Below are 22,348 nucleotides of genomic sequence, written 5' to 3'. Positions count from 1 at the left end.
ACACTATTGGAAACATGAGCTATGCGTGGTTAATTTATTTATAATAAAAATGATAATTAGTAAAATGAAAAAAATTGTTAATAAAAGTTAAAAGATGTGAGGATAAAGTAATAATTATTGTGGCTTGGTCTGGTTCAGTTGGAAGACTGGGTGCAATTATTGGAGGTCCCACAGTTTTGTTAATGACTGACGCAACTGTACACAGAGGAAACATTGAACTGCACCCGGTTTGGTTTTGCATGTGGTTTGGTCAAAGCGAAAAAGGAAAAGAAAATGAGAAAGTATACAATTTAAAACACCTGCTGTTGACGTCATTCATTAATTTATTAGTAGATTTTGATAGCAAGAGAAAGAGAAAAACAGTAGACGAGGCGATATATGCGGCAAATCGAGGTTATTGCGTGTGTTCCCTTTCCATTGCGAGTATCCAATTTGTTTTTGATGACTCGGAGATCCATGCGTACACAAGTTGCAGTAATCCAGATTTTTAATTTGTGTGGCTGTGGAGGGTGGCAATGCATCTCCACATGCAGTCAACACCGTCTATAGGCCAAAACCAATTTTATGTAACCCAAAAAGTTACCAATTCAGTTACACCACGATGCCTTGTAAATCTCAACATGACCCGTGACCGTAATTTTAATTGGTTCATACCTTAATATTTCAGTACTTTGTTTTAACTATTAAAAATCATGAATAAATAATATTTCAGTACTTTGTTTCAACTATTTTGGTGGGGTTTGGGCTCCATGGGGTGGTGTGTGTGACCGTTTGATAAGTTGAGAGGCTAAGTGGCTAAGTTGAACTGTTCGCTTATACACACAGAATCACGCTCTTTCATTCATTCCAAAAGACGCGTGCCAAACCCAACCCCACATTCTCGTCACACCAACACACTAGTATCTTTCAACCGTTTGTAGCATTTATTCTCCCGAGGATATACTGTATCATTTTTTTATGTCTTTTTCAAAAGCTTTCACTTCAAATTACTTTCTCCAATGTTTTATTCACTTCATTCAAGGTTCTCTCCACATATTTCTTTTTTCATCTCACCAATTATTTCAATTTCTTCCTCTAATATAATTAGGGTGATATCGATTCCTCTAAAAGTATAATCATTTAATCACGACGAATTATGAGTTGACTCGTCGTTGAAAAAGTCAACGAATTTAATTCATAATTAAAGATTATTTAACGCGATCAAATCTTTTAATTAGGTTCATTAAGATAATATAAATAGTACAGATTCTAATAATGAGTTATGTCTGTTTTGACAATCGAGAACCAAGTGGTGATTTGATCGTTATAGTGACTTTTACAAGTATCATCTAAATATGTATTTTCAAACGACTGAGAAGAAAACAAGAAATTTGAGAAAAAAAAAATTTAAGATTAGAGTGACCGACTCACAGGTGTATTAAACAATCGTTCTATGGTCCCAATACCTAACGAGAACAATTATAATTATAATTTTAGCTCCATGCAGAATATTTTTTTTATTATGATATTTTTTTATTTTTAATAATAAACATGCCACATTTTAAAATAATATAACAAGCTTTTTATTTGTGGACAGGATAAAAAAAATTCAATACTTTATTGAAAGATAAGAATAATCTATTTAAATATTTTGTACAGAGAAAACAGATATCGGTGCGAGAAGAAGACATTGACTTGGAACATAAATGTTTAGTGGACAAGTTAATTAGAACTTTTGTAATTGAATTTAAAATTTAAAAAAAAGTTTTGTTTTAACGTTCGGCCATTAGTTTATTATGCAAATTATAACTGTAACTTAAGAAGAAGCACTTAAAATATGTCTTTAAGTTTTGGTTAATTTTTATGTTATTTTTTTTGTTTTTTATTAAAAACAACTAATGTCTTATTAATGGAATCAAGAAAAAAATATTTGATACATCTAAAATTAAGTCTATACTTATTAAAAAAAATAAGAATTTTTCATTTAAAAACCAAGAGATAATAGATAAAGATATTTTCAGAAAAATAACTAAAATGGTGTTTCTGATATTAAAAATAAATAAAAAATGTATACTTGTGTTTAAATAATTCAAAAGTATCATATTAAATAATATTTAATTAATTAACTAAATATTTCATTAATAAAAATAGTTGATTAATAATATATTATTGTACCACATAGCTGCTAATTCATTACTTATTTCTATAAGTATGATTTGTTTGTTTTAGTGTTTGTATGTATACTTATTATCTTTTAGTATATCTTTATTTTAACTCTTGTTGTTTTTGGGTAAGGGTCGGGACATACAGAACTATTGAGAAAAATCGTCTTTTTCTTTTTTGTTGGTTGGTTGTGTTGCTCTCCAACCTCATCTACTCGTTACTCATCTTCCTTTCGTAACCTCGGTCTTCTCGTAAGCACCGGATGAGGGTACCTGCAGAAGGCACTCGAACGCTCAAGTCAGCAAAAGGGTTAAGCACTCAATTGTTAGAGTACTGTAAATAATGACGTACTTGTTTCTTGGAATGTGTGCTATTTATATTACCTATAGGTTTTCCTTATTAGGTCAGGTTAAGGGGTTGGATCGTGTTTAAACTGAATTACCTAGCTCTTAATTACGGATTAACTTTACTAACCTTAATTGAGCGTAATTGGATTTGGGCTAACGGTCGATTGGACAGACATGTGACTTGACTACATTCAGCCGACCAAACAATGAGATCCAATACATTATATCGGTCGTGCGATCCTCATCGATACACTTATAATTATACAAGAGGTGGAGACTTAAAAATTGGTGACATGCCTGTTTTGAATTACTGTTCATAAAATAATTCTAAATTTAGTTTAAATTTGAGTGAATTATAATTTGAGATATTGAACTAAAATTTATTATTGGATAAATATATGTTTCATAACTAAGGCTAATTAAGGAGTATTTATTTTTATTTAAAAGCATAACAATCCAAGATAATTAATTATTTATTTGTTTATTTATTAAATTGTATTTTGAATAATACGACAATTCACTAAATTATTTTATCCTTTAGTACATGAGTTTACACGTAGTTAAATTGGTGAAATGAATATTTGTTTCAATTTTATATATACTATAAGTTATCATAATTTTGGGTGGATTTGGAATGGTGCATATATAAAATTAGGTATTTATCTTAGTCTTATGAAGGAGATTCTTTTAAGTTTGATATTATTTTATCCTTCCTCTTTAAAGAAAAGCAACAGCATAAAATGGTTAGAGATGAAATATATTATTACTATGTAGCATGACAAACAAAAGGAGATGACACTGCACACATATTTTCAATATGCGGAAAACATTGATTTGCAAGAAGATAATCAGATTCAGACGGCACTGTACTAATATTTCGTAACTTAATGAAAATGCTGACATTGATTACCTATGTGGGAATGTAACACCAAACTTTAATACATTAAAATATTTAACAAATCGACAAAAGCAGAGTAGACATTGTATCATAATGGTGTGCCATTTTTTATCACCACTCAATTCTATATTTACCATGCATCTTTTTTTTTAACTATTTTAATTAATAAGAAAAAGACAACAATTAAAAAAAAAACAGAATATACTCTGGTCGGGATCATAAAAATTAATTGAAAAGAACGTACCAAAACCCCCCCTTAAATTCAATTAATATATATAAATTTGTACATATGATATTTATAAACGTAAAAAGTTTATGACAACAAAGGTACAATTTGATAATAATTGAAGAGTAACTATTTCACCAACCCAAATGCCTATAAGTCACCAACAATACATATAAAAGTTAAAATAACTAACCAACTTGTCGTACACCTTTGAATATTCCAACTAACGTCAATGTGTGTGTTTCACGCTAAAACAGATTTAATCGGAGAAAAAGCATAGAAAAATTGAAATTAATAAAATATAAGGTTAAATTATGAAGAAGTTGAAAGCATTGAATTGAATTTTGATTTTGTTAATAAAGGAGTATAAGTAGTAATTTGAATCTAGTTGAGAAGTGGTTGGAGAGATAGGATGTGGCAGAGAATCTTTAAAAGCACATTAGAAGCAAAAAAACAGTTTTATAGTTTTGGTTGACTGAAAAAGGAAAATAGAAAGGGGAAAGAAAAAGTTGAGTTTGATTGTTTGGTAGAAGATTGAGAAGCATTTGGGAAAGGCAAAGGTTAGGGTTGGAAGATGGGATGATAAGCAGTGAAGGTTTGTTTGGTATAAGTGATAGGAAGAAGATGGTGGATACGATAATTAAGATTCAGAAAAAGGAAAAGCACGATTGCGATATTTGTGTGGTTGTGCAGAGTGTGGTGAATGATCGCAACTGCTCACAAAAAGTGAGGTTGGTACGTAGTCACAAAAGGACTTGTCAGTTCAAACTTCTTCTTTTTATTTTTTTCAAATTCTGCATCTGCTTCTCACTCCTACTCATTCAAAAATAAAACATTTTAGCTCACAAAATTATATCATATTAGTTTATACAACATATTAATATGTTTAAAAAATAATTTATTAGTAAATTATTAGAAGTGACCTTTAGGTTGTGTTTGGATTGAGGAGAGGATTTGAGGGAATTGATTTGTAGTGATTTGAGAGGAAAGTGTAAAGAAAGTGAGGTTGTTTGGATTAAGGTATGTTATAATGAATTTGTGAGGAAAGTTTATTGAAGTTTGTAAGTGATATGATGGTTGTAAGAGATTTTTTTTTAAATATATAAAATGTAAATTTATAAATTTACCCTTTTCTTAAAAAATATTTAAATAACAAAGTATGAGATATTTTTGTGAAAATTTTAGTTAATTAAAATTTTATAAATACATATAAAAAATATTTTCATAAAATTAAATCAAAATTAAAATTATCTTTAATTATTGTTAATATTATTATTTAATAAATTTATTTTAATTATTATTAAATATGTATTTTTTTTAATTTTTATTATTATTATTATTATTTTAAAAATTTATTTTAGTTACTAGTATTATTTATAATTTTATTACTTTTTATATATTATTCCTATTTTAAATTTTAAATATATTACTATTATTTTATAGTTTTTACATTTATATTACTAATTTATTTTCTTTTATTATTACTATATAAATACGTTTATATTATTGTTATATGAATATATTTATTTTATTACTATTATATTATATTATTATAATTAATTATTTTATTTTTATTTATGTTATAAATATATAGTATTTTTTATTATAATATAATAATAATATATATATAGTTATTTTATATTATATGTAGATAAAAAAATAAGTAAGGGTAGTTTTGACTTTGTACAGTTACTATGTGAATTTTTGTAAACTTTCGTTCCTAATCTTTGCATGGCACAGATGATTCATTTTATCCCTTTCCCCAAATCAACGTTTTTTCATCCTCTTAAATCACTGAAAACAAACCCAAAATTTGATTGCCTTTCCATCCGAGTGAACAGTGTTCACTCGGATCCAAACGGAGCATTAAGGATAATGGATTTTCATAACACCCCTTCAAAATATATGTGCGTAAAACTGTGCATGATAGTTCCATTCAACAATTTTTGTTAGGATAGATTTATACGTCTCCCTAGCATATTATAAATGAACCTTAAATCTAAATAATCTTATAAAATAAATTTTATATTCACTTATATATATTATATAAGATGTTTTTATATTTAATGTGGGATTTCCAATATAAATATTTTTTAAAATAATATATTGTAAAACAATTTTACTTAATAGTTACAAATGAGACTAGGAGTTGTTGTGAAGAGAATTTAGAAAAACGTAATTTTTTATATTTATATCCATTCAATTAGAAAGATACTAAAGCAATTACTTGTGGGAGAGAAAAAAAAGTTAAAATTATCCTTAATTTTTTTATACACATATAAAATTACACTTTATATATTATAATAGAAATATATTATATATATTTATATTATAAATAAAAATAAAATAATTAATTATAAACTTAAAACATAATCAATTACATTGTTTGTCATATAATATGTTATAAAAAATTTAAGATAATCGGACACCACAAAAGATATTAGAAGACATAATAGGATATCAATTGAATTTGATTTTTTACTAACCCCAGTAAAACTAGATTATATTATTACTACTATTATTATTCTTCTTCTTATTATTATTGTATTATATTATATTATATTATATATATATATATATATATATATATATATATATATATAACTAATGAGACATGACCTTGTTCTTTTAGTCGGAGGAATGAAACTAGTTTGTTTGAATTTTATATGTAGATGATTGTTATTAATGAATGTTGAAAAATTGATAAAACAAATAATTTAAAAAAAAAAAAAAATTATTATGATGATTATTGCAATAAGTGACATAAAAAATCTTATTTACTATGACAGGTGTAAATTTGTCATATAAAATCACTTATTATGATGATTTTGATGAGAACTATCATAGTCAGTCGTATATTTTTATGACGGTTGTAGAACTATTAGTCATAGAAAGTTTTGTCTAAACAAATTATGACAAATTTTTTGTACATTTTATGACAATTTTTAAACAACAATCATAGTAAGTTAACTTACAATGTTAGTTTTTCAACCAACATAGAAACTGCAGAGTTTTTATAACTCCTGGTATTATATCACCACCAGAACCGTCATAAAAAGTCTTGTAGAACCGTCATAAAAGTCTTTTTTGTAATAGTGTACATTCATAAACTCATATCATAAAGTAAATTTTAGAGTTTCTCATAAATTTTTATAATTATTTAAAACTATCAAATTTAATTGAATGCGAGTAAAAAATTATTGTCACAAATTTTATACAATTAATAAAAAAAATAGATAAAACAATTATATATTGTAGTTACTCTGACTTTAAAATATAACTTAAATAATAAAAAGGTATAATTTTTATAATTCAGCTATGAGATAAAATTATAACAAATCTAAAGTGTTATGCAAAAACTATTTCAACATAATCTAAATTGTATAAGTAACAATGCATTCATCATCACATATTCATCATCACATATAGTAGCATTTCAATTGATACTATATTTTTACATTTTTAATTATTTTTTTCTAGACTTCAACATTATATTGTCATTTAGAAATAAACATCTTGTGACTTGTTCATATATAAATTTTATAGGTTTCACCTTATCACCAACTTGATCGAGATGGTCAATTTTGGTAAGAATATTTAATACCAACATAATGTTATGGTAAAAAAATTTTAATGTTTTTGATAAAAAGCTAAACCTTATCAACTTTATTAACCAACAAGATGGATGGATCGTTGATTTCTAATAGTCTCAAAGCTCACATATAAGAGTTGTAGAAGAAAAATGACGATTACATGCTACTGATGATGTATAATCAATGTGTGAAGATACCTCTTAAATTAGAACTCAACACACAACTCACAATGTTGAACACACACTACAATAAATAACGATGGTAGAGTTTCAAAGAGAGCGACACAAAAAGCATAAGAGAGACACTACATGAGGCTAGTGTGGGCTTAACATCCCAATAGAAATGAAAGTTAATTTTTTGGTGACTATGCATTAAAGACGACCTCTAATGAGATACAAATTTACAAGATAGTGTAGGCTAAGCCTATATAAAGAAAAATATATTATTTAACTATAACGTATGTTTGGAGGACACTAAAATTAATATAAAATTAAATAATTATAAAAAATTGGACTTTAAGTCTAACTCAACCTTATAAAATCGACTTATAAGGTGAGGTTTGCACCCACTTATATACTATGAAGTGTCATAATCTTTAGTCGATGTGAGATTCTCCAACACCTGTTAGTTATTTACGTGTCAATAAGGCCCCTGAAATATAGGGCTGAACGGGTCTTTATTTGTTGCATTATTTACTCCTAGTTTAGTGCAACTTAGTATGCAGTTGCAGTTAATTTGTATTTTTCAAAGTCTGTAAGGCTTATATAAGTCATTCTTTGCATTGAATAATACATTATTCTTTTGTGAGATTTACACATACCTAAAGAAACAACAATTGGTATCAGAGCTCCGTAAGGGGCCTGATCTAGAAAGTGAGTTACGTGTGCAGAGAGAAATTATCTAGATCTTGTGTGAAGAGCAATTTGGTACAGAGTGTGGGCAATATCAGTGAGAAGTGTGAGAGTAAGAATGTCTACACCAGAGAAGTTTGTTCAACCGGCCATTCCAAAGTTCGATGGCCACTATGATTTCTGGTCCATGACCATGGAAAACTTTCTGCGCAGTAAGGAACTGTGACAATTAGTAGAAGAAGGCATACCGAAAATTGGAGCCACGCCCACTGAGGCACAGCGGAGGAATGCTACTGAGGCGAATCTGAAGGATATGAAAGTAAATAACTACTTGTTTCAAGTTATTGATAGAGAAGTCCTTGAAACAATACTAGACAAAAGCACGTCACAAGCGATATGGAGGTCCATGCAGCAGAAATACAAAGGATCAAAACGAGTTAAACGGGTCAACTTCAAGCACTACGACGGGATTTCGAATTGCTGAACATGAAAGACGGTGAGAAAATTGATAGCTACCTGGGACGTACTCTCACCGTAGTCAATAAAATGAAGGTAAATGGTGAAACATTGGACCCGAGCACAGTGGTCAGCAAAAACTTCGATCCTTAACCCCAAATTTTAACTACGTGGTGTGCTCCATTTAGGAGGCCAACGACTTGAGCACCCTAAGTCTTGATGAACTTCATGGGAGTTTGCTTGTTCATGAGCAAAGAATGGAGAGTTTTCAACCTGACGAACAACTGCTGAAAGTCATTCATGATGATCGTTCAGGAGCAAGTCGCGGTCGCGGTAGAGGAAATCGTGGACGGGGAAGAGGACATGGGAGACAACCCTTCAACAAGGCGCTTGTTGAATGCTTCCAATGTCACAAACTAGGACATTTTCAGTACGAATGCCCTGGAGTAGAGAAGCAGGCTCATTATGCAGCATGTGAGGGTGCAACAAAGGCAGAAGATGAGATTCTATTGGTGGCATATGAAGAGATGACACAATCTGTTCAGAGAGAAGATTGGTTTCTAGATTCTGGATGTAGTAATCATATGACTGGTAATAAGCAGTGGTTCACAAAAATTCATGAAGAAGGGCTCAATAAAAATGTGAAACTTGGAAATGACACACCACTGAATGTTATTGCCAGAGGAAATATTCGGGTTCAAATCAATGGTGTTACACATGTTATATCCAATGTTTACTACGTTCCAGAACTTAAAACCAACCTCTTAAGTTTGGGACAACTTCAAGAGAAAGGCCTGGCTATCTTAATCCAAAATGATACATGCAAGATATTCCATCCAGATAGAGGATTGATTATTCATACAAACATGAGAGGAAATAGGATGTTTTATGTGACAGTCTCAGTGACCTCCCAGCATTCTCAGTGCCTCCAAGTTGAAGATGATTCTGATAAGGCAGCTTTGTTGTGGCATAAACGATTTGGACATCTCAACTTTAAAGGACTCAACACACTTGCAAATAAGCAAATGGTAATTGGTCTACCTTTTCTGAAAACTCCCAAGGATATATGCACTACCTGTCTCATGGGAAAACAACATAGAGATGTCATACCAAAGCAAAGTTCATGGAGAGCAGCAATGAAACTCCAATTAATCCATGTTGATGTATGTGGTCCCATTTCGCCAGCTTCACACAACAATAAGAGGTACATTTTAAGCTTTGTTGATGATTATTCTCGTAAGACTTGGATTTATTTCTTGCATGCAAAATCCGAAACGTTCAATACATTCAAAAACTTCAAAGCATATGTTGAAAAAGAAGTTGGCACTCACATTGTGTGTTTAAGAACTGATCGAGGTGGTGAATTCAATTCCAAGGAATTTTCAACCTTTTGTAATCACCATGGTATCTCTAGACAATTGACAGCGGTCTACACTCCTCAACAAAATGGAGTTGCAGAGCGTAAGAATCGTACCATCATGAATGCAGTCAGAACAATACTTCATGACAAGCAAGTTCCAAAATCCTTCTGGCCTGAGGCAGTACGCTGGTGTGTTCATGTCCAAAACCGAAGTCCAACCTCTGCGGTAGATCAAGGGACTTCGGAAGAAGTGTGGAGTGGAGTGAAGCCATGTGTTGATTATTTCCGCACATTTGGATGTGTTGCACATGTTCACATTCCAGATCAAAAGCGAAGCAAACTAGACGCAAAGAGCCAACAATGTATTCTCTTGGGTGTAAGTGATGAGTCAAAAGCTTACAAACTCTATGACCCTATTACAAAGAATGTTATTGTAAGCAGAGACGTGGTGTTTGAAGAAAATAAGAGTTGGAATTGGAATGCACAGGTAGATGGAGGCACACCTCTTGCTCTTGATTTGGGAGACAAAGAAGAAATTGAAACTGCAGAATCTGCATCTCAACAAATAACAGTCAGCCATGATCAACCAGAAACACTCGAGCTAACTTCAGATTCAGCATTCACTAATCCTGCAGTTGAAGGGAGGGCAATCAAGACCCGGAGACAACCATCATGGATGATTGACTATGAGACCAACCTATCTGTAGAAGAGGAGAGCTTACTGGCGATGATGATAACCGATTATGTAGATCCTCAATCCTTTGAAGAAGCTTACAAGAGTCAAAACTGGAGGGAAGCAATGGACACTGAAATGAAAGCAATTGAAAAGAACAACACGTGAGAGCTTGTAGAACTTCCAGATGGTGTTAAACCCATTGGCGTGAAATGGGTCTTCAAAACCAAATTCAATGAATATGGCCAGATAGAGAAATATAAGGCCATGTTAGTGGCCAAAGGCTATGCCCAACAGTATGGAATCAATTACACAGAAGTATTTGCTCCTGTAGCTAGACTTGACACAGTACGGGTTCTATTAGCCGTGGCAGCTCAATACTCATGGGAAGTATTCCAACTCGATGTCAAAAGCGCGTTCCTACATGGTGAACTTCAAGAAGAGGTATACATTCAACAACCTACTGGATTTATCACAAAGGGCAAAGAAAATCACGTATACAAACTCAGGAAAGCTCTCTATGGACTTAGACAGGCTCCACAAACCTGGTACAGTAAGATAGAAGCCTATTTTACCAGAGAAAAATTTGTACGTTGCTCTAGTGAACACACCTTGTTTACAAAAAGGGTCCATGGCAAGTTCTTAATTGTTAGTCTCTATGTTGATGATCTAATTTTTGCTGGAAATTGCAAGGATATATGTGAAGAGTTCAAAAGCTCTATGCAGTTAGAATTTAACATGACCGATTTGGGTAAAATGAGACATTTTTTGGGAATAGAAGTTATACAAAATGAGGTAGGAATTTTTATCTGTCAAAGACAGTATGCACGTGAGATATTACTTCGGTTTAACATGCTAGAAAGTAATTCTGTTTGCAATCCTATGGTACCTGGAACTATATTGTCTAAGGATGATGTAGGAGCACCAGTAGATGTCACAAATTTTAAACAAGTTGTTGGTAGTCTCATGTATTTGACAGCCACACGACCAGATTTGATGTATGGAGTAAGTCTAATCAGCAGGTACATGGCCAATCCAAAGGAGTCACATTGGGCTGCAGCAAAACGGATTTTTAGGTACTTAAAAGGCACCATAGACCACGGTCTTTTCTATCAAAAAGGAAAAAAAAATAGGTTTCACAGCCTACAGTGATAACAATTATGCAGAAGACTTAGATGATAGAAGAAGCACTTCCGGATCAGTATTTATGATGGGAACTACAGCTGTATCATGGGCTTCAAAAAAACAGCCTGTAGTTAACTTATCTACTACAGAAGCTGAATACATTGCTGCAGCATCTTGTGCATGTCAATGCATTTGGCTTAGAAGAATTCTCAAGCACCTTGGGTTAGGAGAAAAAGAAGCCACTAAAATTCTATGTGACAACAATTCTACAATTCAATTATCCAAAAATCCTATTCTCCATGGAAGAAGTAAACACATTGCAGTAAGATTTCACTTTCTGCGAGATTTGGTGAATGAACAAGTAATTCAACTGAAATACTGCAATACAAATGAACAAGTGGCTGACGTGATGACTAAGGTTGTGAAGCTTGATCAGTTTGAGAAGTTCAGACACATGCTTAGTGTAGTTGAAGTTACTGAAATAAGCTAAAGCTTAAGGGAGGGTATGTTAATTATTTACGTGTCAATAAGGCCCCTGAAATATAGGGCTGAACGAGTCTTTATTTGTTGCATTATTTACTCCTAGTTTAGTGCCACTTGGTGTGCAGTTGCAGTTAGTTTGTTTTTTTCAGAGTCTGTAAGGCTTATATAAGTCATTCTCTGCATTGAATAATACATTATTCTCTTGTGAGATTTACACATACCTAAAGAAACAACACACCCCTTTATGTCAAGACTACCAACTCGTGTGTGAGACTATATATTATGGGTGATCTAATAACAATCCGATAGCGGGTGACCTGATAAGGCCAACAAACAATTACTAAGAGAAACTTAAAAAAAAGAGACTACACATTTATTTTTTTTAACAATAAAAATTGGTTTGTTGGGTGAGAAAACGCGAAAATTATATTATCCGTTATGATTGTGCAAAAATCATAATTTATTTTTTCGTTAAAGGAATGAAATTTGTTTACTGAGTGATGCTTATTCATTTCCTAATTACTTAATTCATGGTGTGTCGTGCATTAATAAAATAGATAAAAAGGGACTTCTTTTTAAGTACTTACCTTTAAAATTTTTAAAAAACTTAAGGGTGTTTCTTTTTGGCAATCGATAAAAATATATTCTGATCTTTTTTTAATATTTTTTTTATTGCGAAATTGTTTATCTAGAATATTATTTTGCTTTTAAATTATATTTTGAATTTTTTATTTTTGAAACACAAGAATTTTTTATGAATTTATTTTTTTAAAATGTATTATATTTAATTTTAAATTTTCATTTTCGGAATTGAAGGTATTTTTAGAAATTTAAAAATGTGTAAGGTGCAGGTTAAAAAATGTTGGGTATAGAAAAAACTTTTCTTCCTGCATCCTATCAAAATTCTTCTTGCACTCCATTAATTTAAAAAAGATATTTTATCCTCTACTTTTTAATGACTTCTGAATTATCCTTTTTAGAAGTTTTTTAAAAATAGAATTCTCACAATAAAATTTTGAAATGTATTTTCCAGAATAACTTTTTCTAGAATACGAAGAACATTCCAAAATTAAAACGAGTTAGATAAAGCATTTGTTCATTTTACCTATTTTGACAGGTCCTAGGTATCTACACGAGAAGTGTAATCCAAAGGCTTACAAATTCTTCTTCCTGCACCTACAATTTCAAAAATTCTGAAAGTGACCTTGATATTTTATTTGGAAAAAGAGATCGTGTTTAGGGTTTAGGGTGGGTGTGTTACAGATTCATCAATTCGAAAGTGAATTATGTTGTTTTCCAGATGAGTAGGTGTTCCAAAAACAATTTGTTAATAAATTGTTAATTTTTGGATTGCTGAATTTGGAAGTTTAATTTATGTTATGGATTGATGGATCTAGAAGATTTACGGATTTCCCAATCCAGAAGATTATAGATTTCCAATTTTGGAATGTGAAAAAACCAATACGGATTTCTAATTCCATAAAATTACAAAAACATTGTCTGAAATACTTGATATAAACTGCGGAAACGATAATCCAAAACACTATCGACTACTACCAAAAGAAATACCTTCTTGTGCTAAGAGATGGAGCAACGCTATCACTATTTAGAGAGAAATGGAATTCGTAGGTATAGTATGTGGGCAAAGGAAGAAGAAATAGTAGTATGGGTCTTATGTGCATTTTGGGATTTTTAAAAAATAATAGGGTTATTTTTGTCTTTTCATAATATTATGGGGGTGCAGGAAGAAAAATGTAGATCCGAAAGTTCATTTAGTTGGCCCGTTGAGACTATCGGGTCGGAAATGATAGGGCCAACATTAGCCCAAGAGTGATTGGGTTAATTATTTGCAGCAATTTTTGTGAGGAGTGAGAAGTGTAGAGAGAGAAAGAGAATGTCGTCGACCGTGCTGGAAGTGACGCGGGCGGCACACGAGGAGGTTGAGCGGTTGGAGCGGCTGATAGTGAAGGAGCTCCAGAATGAGCCTGGCACCAACAAGGAGCGTTTGTATCAGAGTCACCGTGTGCGAAACATGATCGATACCATTACCTCCACCACTGAAAAGCTTGTACGTTTGCTTATTATTAGGTTTTCCCTTATTTTTTCCATTTTCACATCGTGACCTAGCTTGCTTTTCTACGTTTCAGACTGGAATATATGAGGATAACGACAATGCGAGGAAGGACGAGATTGCTGCACTCGGAGGCCAAACTGCCTCTGGAATTAACGTTTTCAGTGCCTTTTATGATAGACTAAAGGAGGTCGTTTATTTCTTTTCCTTTTTTGTTTAAATTTGTTTCGTATTTATCAATTTTTAGATGAAATGGAGTTATCTTTTCATCAAAGAAATTTAAGTGGTGAAGCATCGAAATTGTTTAGTGTTTAAATTTGTATCTGTGCAGGTTTATTATTGTAATTTTATGTGGAACTGAAGGGAGAATTGGGGATTTAATCTAGTTAGATTTTGTTGAAAAATAATTAACTGGATATGGTGAGCTAGGTTCTCACAATTATTTTACTTCTGTTACTGGTTTATCACTTTATGAATAACGGATTTGTTGTTCTGTGGTGTTGCAGATACGAGAGTATCATAGGAAGCACCCGGTTGCACGTGTTGTTGACGCCAATGATGATTATGAAACGGTTCTCAAAGAAGAACCTCAAATTGAGTTTAGTGGAGAGGTCTCTCTCTCGCCCCCTCCCTCCTCCTTTGTGTTTAATCTGAAAATAATAAATAAAGAATGCTGGATCCATTTAGTGAAATTTAACCTGGCTTAGCATGTGGGACAAACAAGCTTGGGGATTCTTGATAATTTAAAGAATAGATCTGTCAACTGATGTGGATACTCTGGTTTATGTAATCTATTGTGTAGGATTGATCCTTTAAATAGTTTGTCGATAAATTAGGAAAACTGTGAAGATGTACTGTCTGAGATTAAGTTTTTTTATTTTGAGACATTGAATAAGCAAGATGAAGTTTAACATATTCTACCGAGAGGAGAGGCATGTCACTTTCATGTACTGATAATTCTTCTCCTATAGCTTTTTCTGGCCAATGATCCTGTAAAAATTTTCTTTCAGGAAGCTCTTGGTCGATACTTAGACCTGCATGAATTATATTATCAGTATGTCAATTCTAAGTTTGGAGAGCCACTTGAGTATTCTGCATATGTTGATGTTTTCTCAGACACAAATAAGATTCCCCGCAAAATGAAAATGACCAGGTGAATGTATACTCTATTGAGTTAATTTTGACAATTATTTGGCATTTATGTGGATCCTAGTTTTGTATGAAATTTGCATTTGTACAGGCTTCTAATTTTTTGCTGTTTAATATCTCCAGACAGTACCGAGAATATATGGTGAATCTTTTGGAGTATCTGATATACTTTTTCCAGCGTACCGAGCCCCTGCAAGATCTTGATCGAATTTTCTCAAAGGTTATTAATTTTCTATGACCTCTGTTTTAAACTTGAAGTATTTTCATGTCAATATTGAGCATCACTATATGTACATGTTTTTTCTTTGTAAGTTTTTTCATCACATTATTATCAAAATGTGGGAATAGAAACTTCAGAAGTCTTAGTTGTGAATGATTTGCATTCGATTTAATATCTGAAAATTTTGTTTCAGTTCAATCCAGTGATATTGTTGGTCTATCACCGTGTCCTGTAATATGTTTTGTGTCAATTCTTCCAAGTTCTCCGTCCTTCTATTACAATATCTTTTCCTCTATGAAAAAGTAGTAATTATTTGCTTAGTTGGGGTGTTTTTATTATAAGGACTAAGTTGTTGTGGCACTTGTTGTAAATGGTGAAAACTTGCTTTAGGTGGTTAGGGCATGTGTGGACAAGACATGTAGAAACCCGTTTTAGGATATTAGTAGATTAGATGCAGGGTAATGTGATCTCAAGAGATAGATGAAGTCATTAAAAACTATAGGGAAAACTTCTAAGAAGGATATAGATAGAGGTCAGTAATTTGTCTATAGACATGATTTACATCAAAACATCGTGGTGTCTTTTTGCCTTTATCAAGTGAAGAAAAGTTTGGTTGTTGTATTTGTTAAGTAATTTACGTTTTCTTTCATGTGGTCCCATTTTCAATGCCTTTTTCACTTATGTTATATATTTTTGAACTAAAGCAAGTTAACTTTTGAAAGGCTTTTATGATTTCAATATTATATAGTTTCTATATACAAATGCATGACTATTGGCTAAGTATGGAATTTTAAGTCTCAAAAGTCATCTTCAGCAATTCCTGCTTCATGTTTCAAATCTGTTCCTTTATTTCTTGGATAGAGTAATATTGAATGACATATTGCACAATGGAAAGGTGTGCATGTAATTTTTGGAAGTTAATCTTAGTGTGTTAAGGAATTTATAAAAAGAAAAAGCTTTTTTTTTTTGTGTGGTTACTGTTATTGAAGTACTTTTTATTTTAAAAGTTTGTTATCATTTTCCCCCAGAAGTACTCAAAAGGTCTTCTGTAAATAATCACAAATCTGTTTATTTTTCTCTGATTCTATTTTTTTTTCTAAAGCTTCAAACAAACAATTTTTCGAAGTAATTTTTATGAAGAGAATTTAAAGCAAACTTGCCCATAATGTTCCTCTTATTGAAATGGGGATTCCCTGTGCATTATTTTCATCTTCTCTTTATATGGGAGGGTGAATCTAACACAATTGTTGCAGGTAACAACTGAATTTGAAGAAAATTGGGCTGCTGGAAAGGTACGGGGATGGGAAAATGACAATCAGGAGAATGGACATGTACCTGCTGAGCATTCTACCATTGATCTTGATTATTACAGTACTGTTGAAGAGCTGATGGAAGTGGGTCCTGAAAGGTTAAAGGAGGTAAAATTGAAGACTCTGTATAATTGTGTGTGGGCATGCATTCCATTAACAATGTAGCTTGTCAATGGGAAAATTCACCATCAATTATGATAAAATTGAAGAATTGATTACATCTTTTTCTTCTCATTTTGATGTGATAGGCTCTGGCTGCATTGGGGCTTAAGACTGGTGGTACTATCCAGCAACGGGCTGAGAGGCTCTTCCTCACAAAGGTAATTTCTAACCCTACATGGTATAATTCACTCCTGCACTCCTCCCAATATTTTATATATTTTGTTATTTTCGTGGAAGGAAGTAGGAAAGTAGGAATTATCTTTGGGATGATATCTCTAAATGTCTAAATTAGTGTCATAAGGGATGTTTAGTGACTTTTCTATCATAGTCAAAATTCTATTGGCTACCGTTCCTTATGTTTTAACTTACTTGGACCCATCATTCTGGTCTCTTACCCTTATCAGCGATTACAGTTATTGGAGCACTAGCTAATGTGTATATAATTGGCTCTTGGCATGATATATAACATCATCCCTGCTTGATTCTATTTTATTTAAGTACTGGAAATTCATTATTTGTTCAGCTTGTCCATTGTCAAATACATTTGAATAATACCGTGGAAGTGTGAATTCATTATCTATATCATAAGTGGCATTTCTATTGTCCATGGTAGATCAAAATTAAATTAAAATTCTTTGACCTACGAAATTCTATTTGTTCTAGGAGACCTTGATTGATTGAATTTTGTTTAAAGTAGATTTGAAGCCCTGCCCATAAGCAATATATCTGTATCATGGTTGTCAAACTCGCGAGTCAACTCATTGCCTTGTCCGAGTTCACGTTTCCACTTACCCTTACCGAGTTAACTTGGTAGTAAACTCGGTTTTTGACTAAACTCGGCAGAATCAGAGTGAACTCTTTCAAACTCACGAGTCTGCTCCGAGTTGGCGAGTTCAACTGGGTTTTCGTTTTAACCCAAAACGGTGTCGCGTTTAGGGTTTTGCGAAATTTAAATGAAATAAACTGACCTTTAGGGTTTCGCGTTTCGTTTTCGTTTTGGTTTCACTTTGCGTCTTTTGTGGAGTGCGCGGAGGTGGTCTGTCTTCTCTGAACAACTGCATTGATGGTGGCGATCGAGCGGAGCAGTTGTGCGGTGGTGGCGGTTAGGTTGCGGGGTGGTGGGGGTTCGTGCAGCGATTGTGGTGGTCGTAGGTTGACCGTGGTGTCGGAGGTGCCGTTCATCATATAAGGTTAGGGATGTGGTGTGTGGAATCAGGGTTCCATTGTTACGTGGTGTGATTTAGGGAATTAGGATTCTGTTTTTTTTATTGGGCTGTAGAATACAAGATGGACTCCAAATTGGATTTTTTTTATTTAATTGAGGTGCAGATTTTATTTTTTTTTGTTTGGAATGCTCTTTGTTTTTTTTAATTGAGAAAACTTGCTGCAAATTTTATTTTATTTTGGCAGAAATTGAATTTGGAGCTAATCTCTGGGAGTGGATCAAATTAAAGTGGGGTCAATCCAAGTGCATCTTCTATTTTTAGTAGAAGTAAAAATGCTTCAGGAAATAGATCGGATATTGGATGGAAGTATGGGATAGATATTAGTGGAAATGGTAATAAGGTGAAATGTAATTATTGTCCAAAGAGTGTGAGTGGAGGAATATTTAGATTCAAGCATCATCTTGCTGGAACTAGGGAGGACTTTGAACCTTGTGCTGGTCAAAATGTTCACTATAGCAATAAGAGTTCCAACTCTAGATGCATTTGATCTTGAAAATATAACTTTTGATGCCAATGTGGATTGTGATGAAGATGAAGATGATGGAGGAGAGGATATCATTACAGGATTGGACATAGAAACTTGACATTTGTCCATTTCTAATTATTTAATTTCTATGACTTCAACAATTTAACTTCTGTAGTATTTGTATGAACTTCTTTATTTGAGGTACTTTGAAGTTATATAATTCTCATTCATGACTAAATGTAGTTATTTATTATTAAAAAAAAATCATGTGAAGTAAACTCTTACGAGTTTATGAGTCGAGCCTACGGAACTCCCACGAGTCTACGTAGACTCTCGAGTTTGACAACCTTGATCTGTATAGTAAATCTGGGTATTTGACAAATTTTTTTTCATGCAGCACACACCTCTTGAAAAGTTGGAGAGAAAGCATTTTGCTAAGGGGACACGTGGTGTAGAAAAGAACAGGGTTGCTGCAGTTCCACAAGAAGATGGAAATTCTAAAGAAATTGCATTGATGGAAGCTAAAATGGAAAAACTGTGTGATTTGTTAGAGGAGGTTAGCTCATTTTGGTTATTTTCCTTTGGTTTACTTTCATTGAAGTCTTCTTTTCAGCATTTTGGATATGTATAATGATTGCATTTATCAAAGTTTCTATCTGGATAATTTGTCTGACCCTTCCACAGACAATTGCTCGAACAAAAGACAATGTTGTAAAGAAACAGGCCCTAACATATGAAGAAATGGAAGCAGAACGTGAGGAGGTTAGTCATTTAGTCAAAGCAATGTAATGATCCTCAAAAACATAGTGATTCATGCTACATTAATTTTGAAAATAATTTCTCAAATTAGTTTTATTGATTCACCATTGCAATAACCTAATTGTTGGGAAGGCACCTTAATTGCAGCCTTGAGGGTTGTATTTAGTCCCACATGAACTAGGGATGACATAAATCGAACTTATAAAGCCTGGTCAATTCTCACCTAATCCAGTTTTGTAGGATTAATTTAGGACCTATTTTAAAACATCTGTTTTTTAGATGATATCTTTTTGTATCTTGGATGCCATAAATATACCACATGCATTTCTTGTTTGCCTTATAAGCATCTGGTGGTGTTTTATTTATTTATTTGAGAAACTAAAATCTAAAGAGGCAAAGATTGAGTAAATTGACAGTCATTCAAGTAATAGCTGGGTTCAACATGGTCCCCAAGATGGCTTTTCTCCATTCTACTCATCAATAATAGTACTTTTTGAATTATTCATCCCAAAATATAATTTGATTTGTATCCCACCATTAAGAAACTGTGTGTAAACTTGTGTGCAGTACCGGCTCCAGTATAACTTTAAATCTTGTACTTATCTGTTTTAGAATGGAGTATGCTGTTAGATTGCATCATCTACAGGCATTTTTTATGAAAGGGTTGAAGAGAAAAAGAATGACCTAGCAAAAATTAACTTGAAAAAAATATTTACTGGGATTGAGATGAGAAATATCAAAAGAATTGACTGTTAGGTGCACACAACATGCTTTGTCTCTTTTTGGGTCATTGAAAATCCTGGACAAATAAAAACTTTTGTTTATTAAGTTTCACAGCCCCTATTTACTAGAGAAAGAAGTTTCAGACTTTTTCCATACCTCAGTTAGATGTTGGCCGTTTACTTCCGTCTATGTTCTAAAAGTGAGCTCATTTAATTGTTTGTTATATTATCTTGACAGGAAGAGACACAAGAGGACACTGAAAGCGAAGATGACGAGCAGCAGATATATAATCCCCTAAAATTACCAATGGGGTGGGATGGAAAACCTATACCTTATTGGCTATATAAGCTACATGGTCTGGGTCAGGTATTATTTATTTAGCATTAGAATTTTGGAAACTTAAATCAATATTTTGAAAGAAATTATTGTTACATCTGCTACTAGTTGGTAGAATCATGTCACATTAGATAAATCTGTTTACTGATTGAAAGGGTAGGGACTTGTTATAGTACTTCTTTTGTGTCTCACAGTATTTTTTTATACATTTCATTAGCTCAGTATTTTGATTATTAAATGAAGGGAAATATGTATTTCAGGAATTTAAGTGTGAGATATGTGGGAACTATAGTTATTGGGGCCGTCGGGCTTTTGAACGACATTTTAAAGAATGGCGCCATCAACATGGGATGCGGTGTCTTGGTATTCCGAATACCAAGAATTTCAATGAAATCACATCAATTGAGGTACGCATATATTTATTTGTTTCATTTCATTCCCTTGCAGGCAGTCAGTCTGTGTCATTTCTTAAGCAAAATATAAATTACTTTCATCTTTTGTGTATACGACACCATTATTTTATTTTTGTTTGAGTCTGAGTCCTTCATGATTTCAAATGGAAATAGTCCACGTCAACATTATATATTTTTCCCATGGTCTATAACTAATTGAAAAATAACTTCATTATCCAGTGTTAAAATTTTCTTCGATGTTACTGTTTTGTAAGTCAATAAATCAAAAGTTTCTTTTATGAGAAAGTGGAATATCCAATGTTGCTAATGCACTCCTGCTGTGATTTCCAATGAACTTCTTATTTATTCCTTAACGAATTCCTTTTGGGTACTAGTTAGTAGAACCCATTTATTAATAAGTTTGAAATGTATAACTTTTAAAAAAATTGTGTCCAATATTATATGAGTGCATGATTTGATTATTAATTAGTTTAGGACATTTAATCTCTCATAACACCTGAACATTTCAATAAGATTCCGCTTGTGTGGAATGCTCATTGCAATTTCAAAAAGGAATTTGCTTTTTAGAACTTTGTCCAGCAGCAGACATAATTGGCAAAATCTTATTTTCAGGGACTTGTGCAGTTTGTACTCCTTTTATGCTTATTGTATTTCGTATCTTCAGCTCCATGTTGGATTGCAAGGATGGAAAATTAAAAAGTGAGGATTTATAGTATCTTATCCTACTCTGTTGCAGGAAGCAAAGGACCTTTGGAAGAAGATACAGCAAAGACAAGGAGTAAACAAGTGGCGCCCAGATCTAGAGGAAGAGTATGAAGACAAAGAAGGCAACATCTATAATAAAAAGACATACACTGACTTACAGCGCCAGGGACTGATCTGAGAAAACAATTTTGAAGATTACTGTTTTTCTAGTAGTTTCTCACTTGGTATGCGTGTGAAATGGAAGCAATTTGCTTTCCAGAGTTGATGGGGGAAATAGTTGCACAATATTGTGCACTACTAGGAAGATGAGTGGGGATAGTAGGACAATGAGCCATATTTTGTAGCTTTTATTGTACTTTATTGTGAATTTATGACCATTACTCTAACCAAGACAGGAGCCACTGATAGTGTTTCAAGATTTTGGTTATTAATAGCTGGAATGTTTGGAATCTACATTTCATGAACAGTGTCCGTACATTGGTAGAGTGTGTAATATCGTGGCATGTATCTGTTAAAATTTTATATAATGGCTTACTCACGTCGTTTCACAATTTTTCAAACGTGTTTATTTGTATTCTGAAAAGGCGTATGTATAAGGAAAAAAATTATCATCACTTCCAGGACATCGATGATAACAGTACCTGGGGTGTTGGA

General features: G+C 32.5%; 1 protein-coding gene across 1 annotated transcript; it reads left to right on the top strand.

Annotated features, from left to right (window-relative positions):
* Positions 1-13,792: 13,792 nt before the first annotated feature.
* On the top strand, positions 13,793-22,158 carry ATO (splicing factor-like protein). The gene is made up of 12 exons (XM_068624861.2): positions 13,793-14,222; positions 14,302-14,415; positions 14,732-14,836; positions 15,236-15,378; positions 15,498-15,594; positions 16,848-17,012; positions 17,153-17,224; positions 19,156-19,314; positions 19,443-19,520; positions 20,478-20,606; positions 20,837-20,983; positions 21,726-22,158. Exons 1-12 carry the CDS (start codon positions 14,049-14,051, stop codon positions 21,870-21,872), a joined length of 1,530 nt encoding a protein of 509 aa, XP_068480962.1. The 5' UTR covers positions 13,793-14,048; the 3' UTR covers positions 21,873-22,158.
* Positions 22,159-22,348: the final 190 nt, after the last annotated feature.

The sequence above is a fragment of the Phaseolus vulgaris genome, chromosome 9, assembly GCF_051622355.1.
Source record: "Phaseolus vulgaris cultivar YP4 chromosome 9, ASM5162235v1, whole genome shotgun sequence".
Taxonomy (NCBI): domain Eukaryota; kingdom Viridiplantae; phylum Streptophyta; class Magnoliopsida; order Fabales; family Fabaceae; genus Phaseolus; species Phaseolus vulgaris.
Note: the sequence above shows the minus strand (reverse complement) of the source record. Positions and strands in the feature narration are given on the sequence as shown.

Coding starts and splice junctions, on each gene's coding strand:
- ATO (XM_068624861.2), top strand. CDS start 14,049: ATGTCGTCGACCGTGCTGGAAGTGACGCGGGCGGCACACGAGGAGGTT. Junction 14,837..15,235: donor AAATTGAGTTTAGTGGAGAG/GTCTCTCTCTCG, acceptor ATTTTCTTTCAG/GAAGCTCTTGGTCGATACTT. Junction 20,607..20,836: donor AGCTACATGGTCTGGGTCAG/GTATTATTTATT, acceptor TATGTATTTCAG/GAATTTAAGTGTGAGATATG.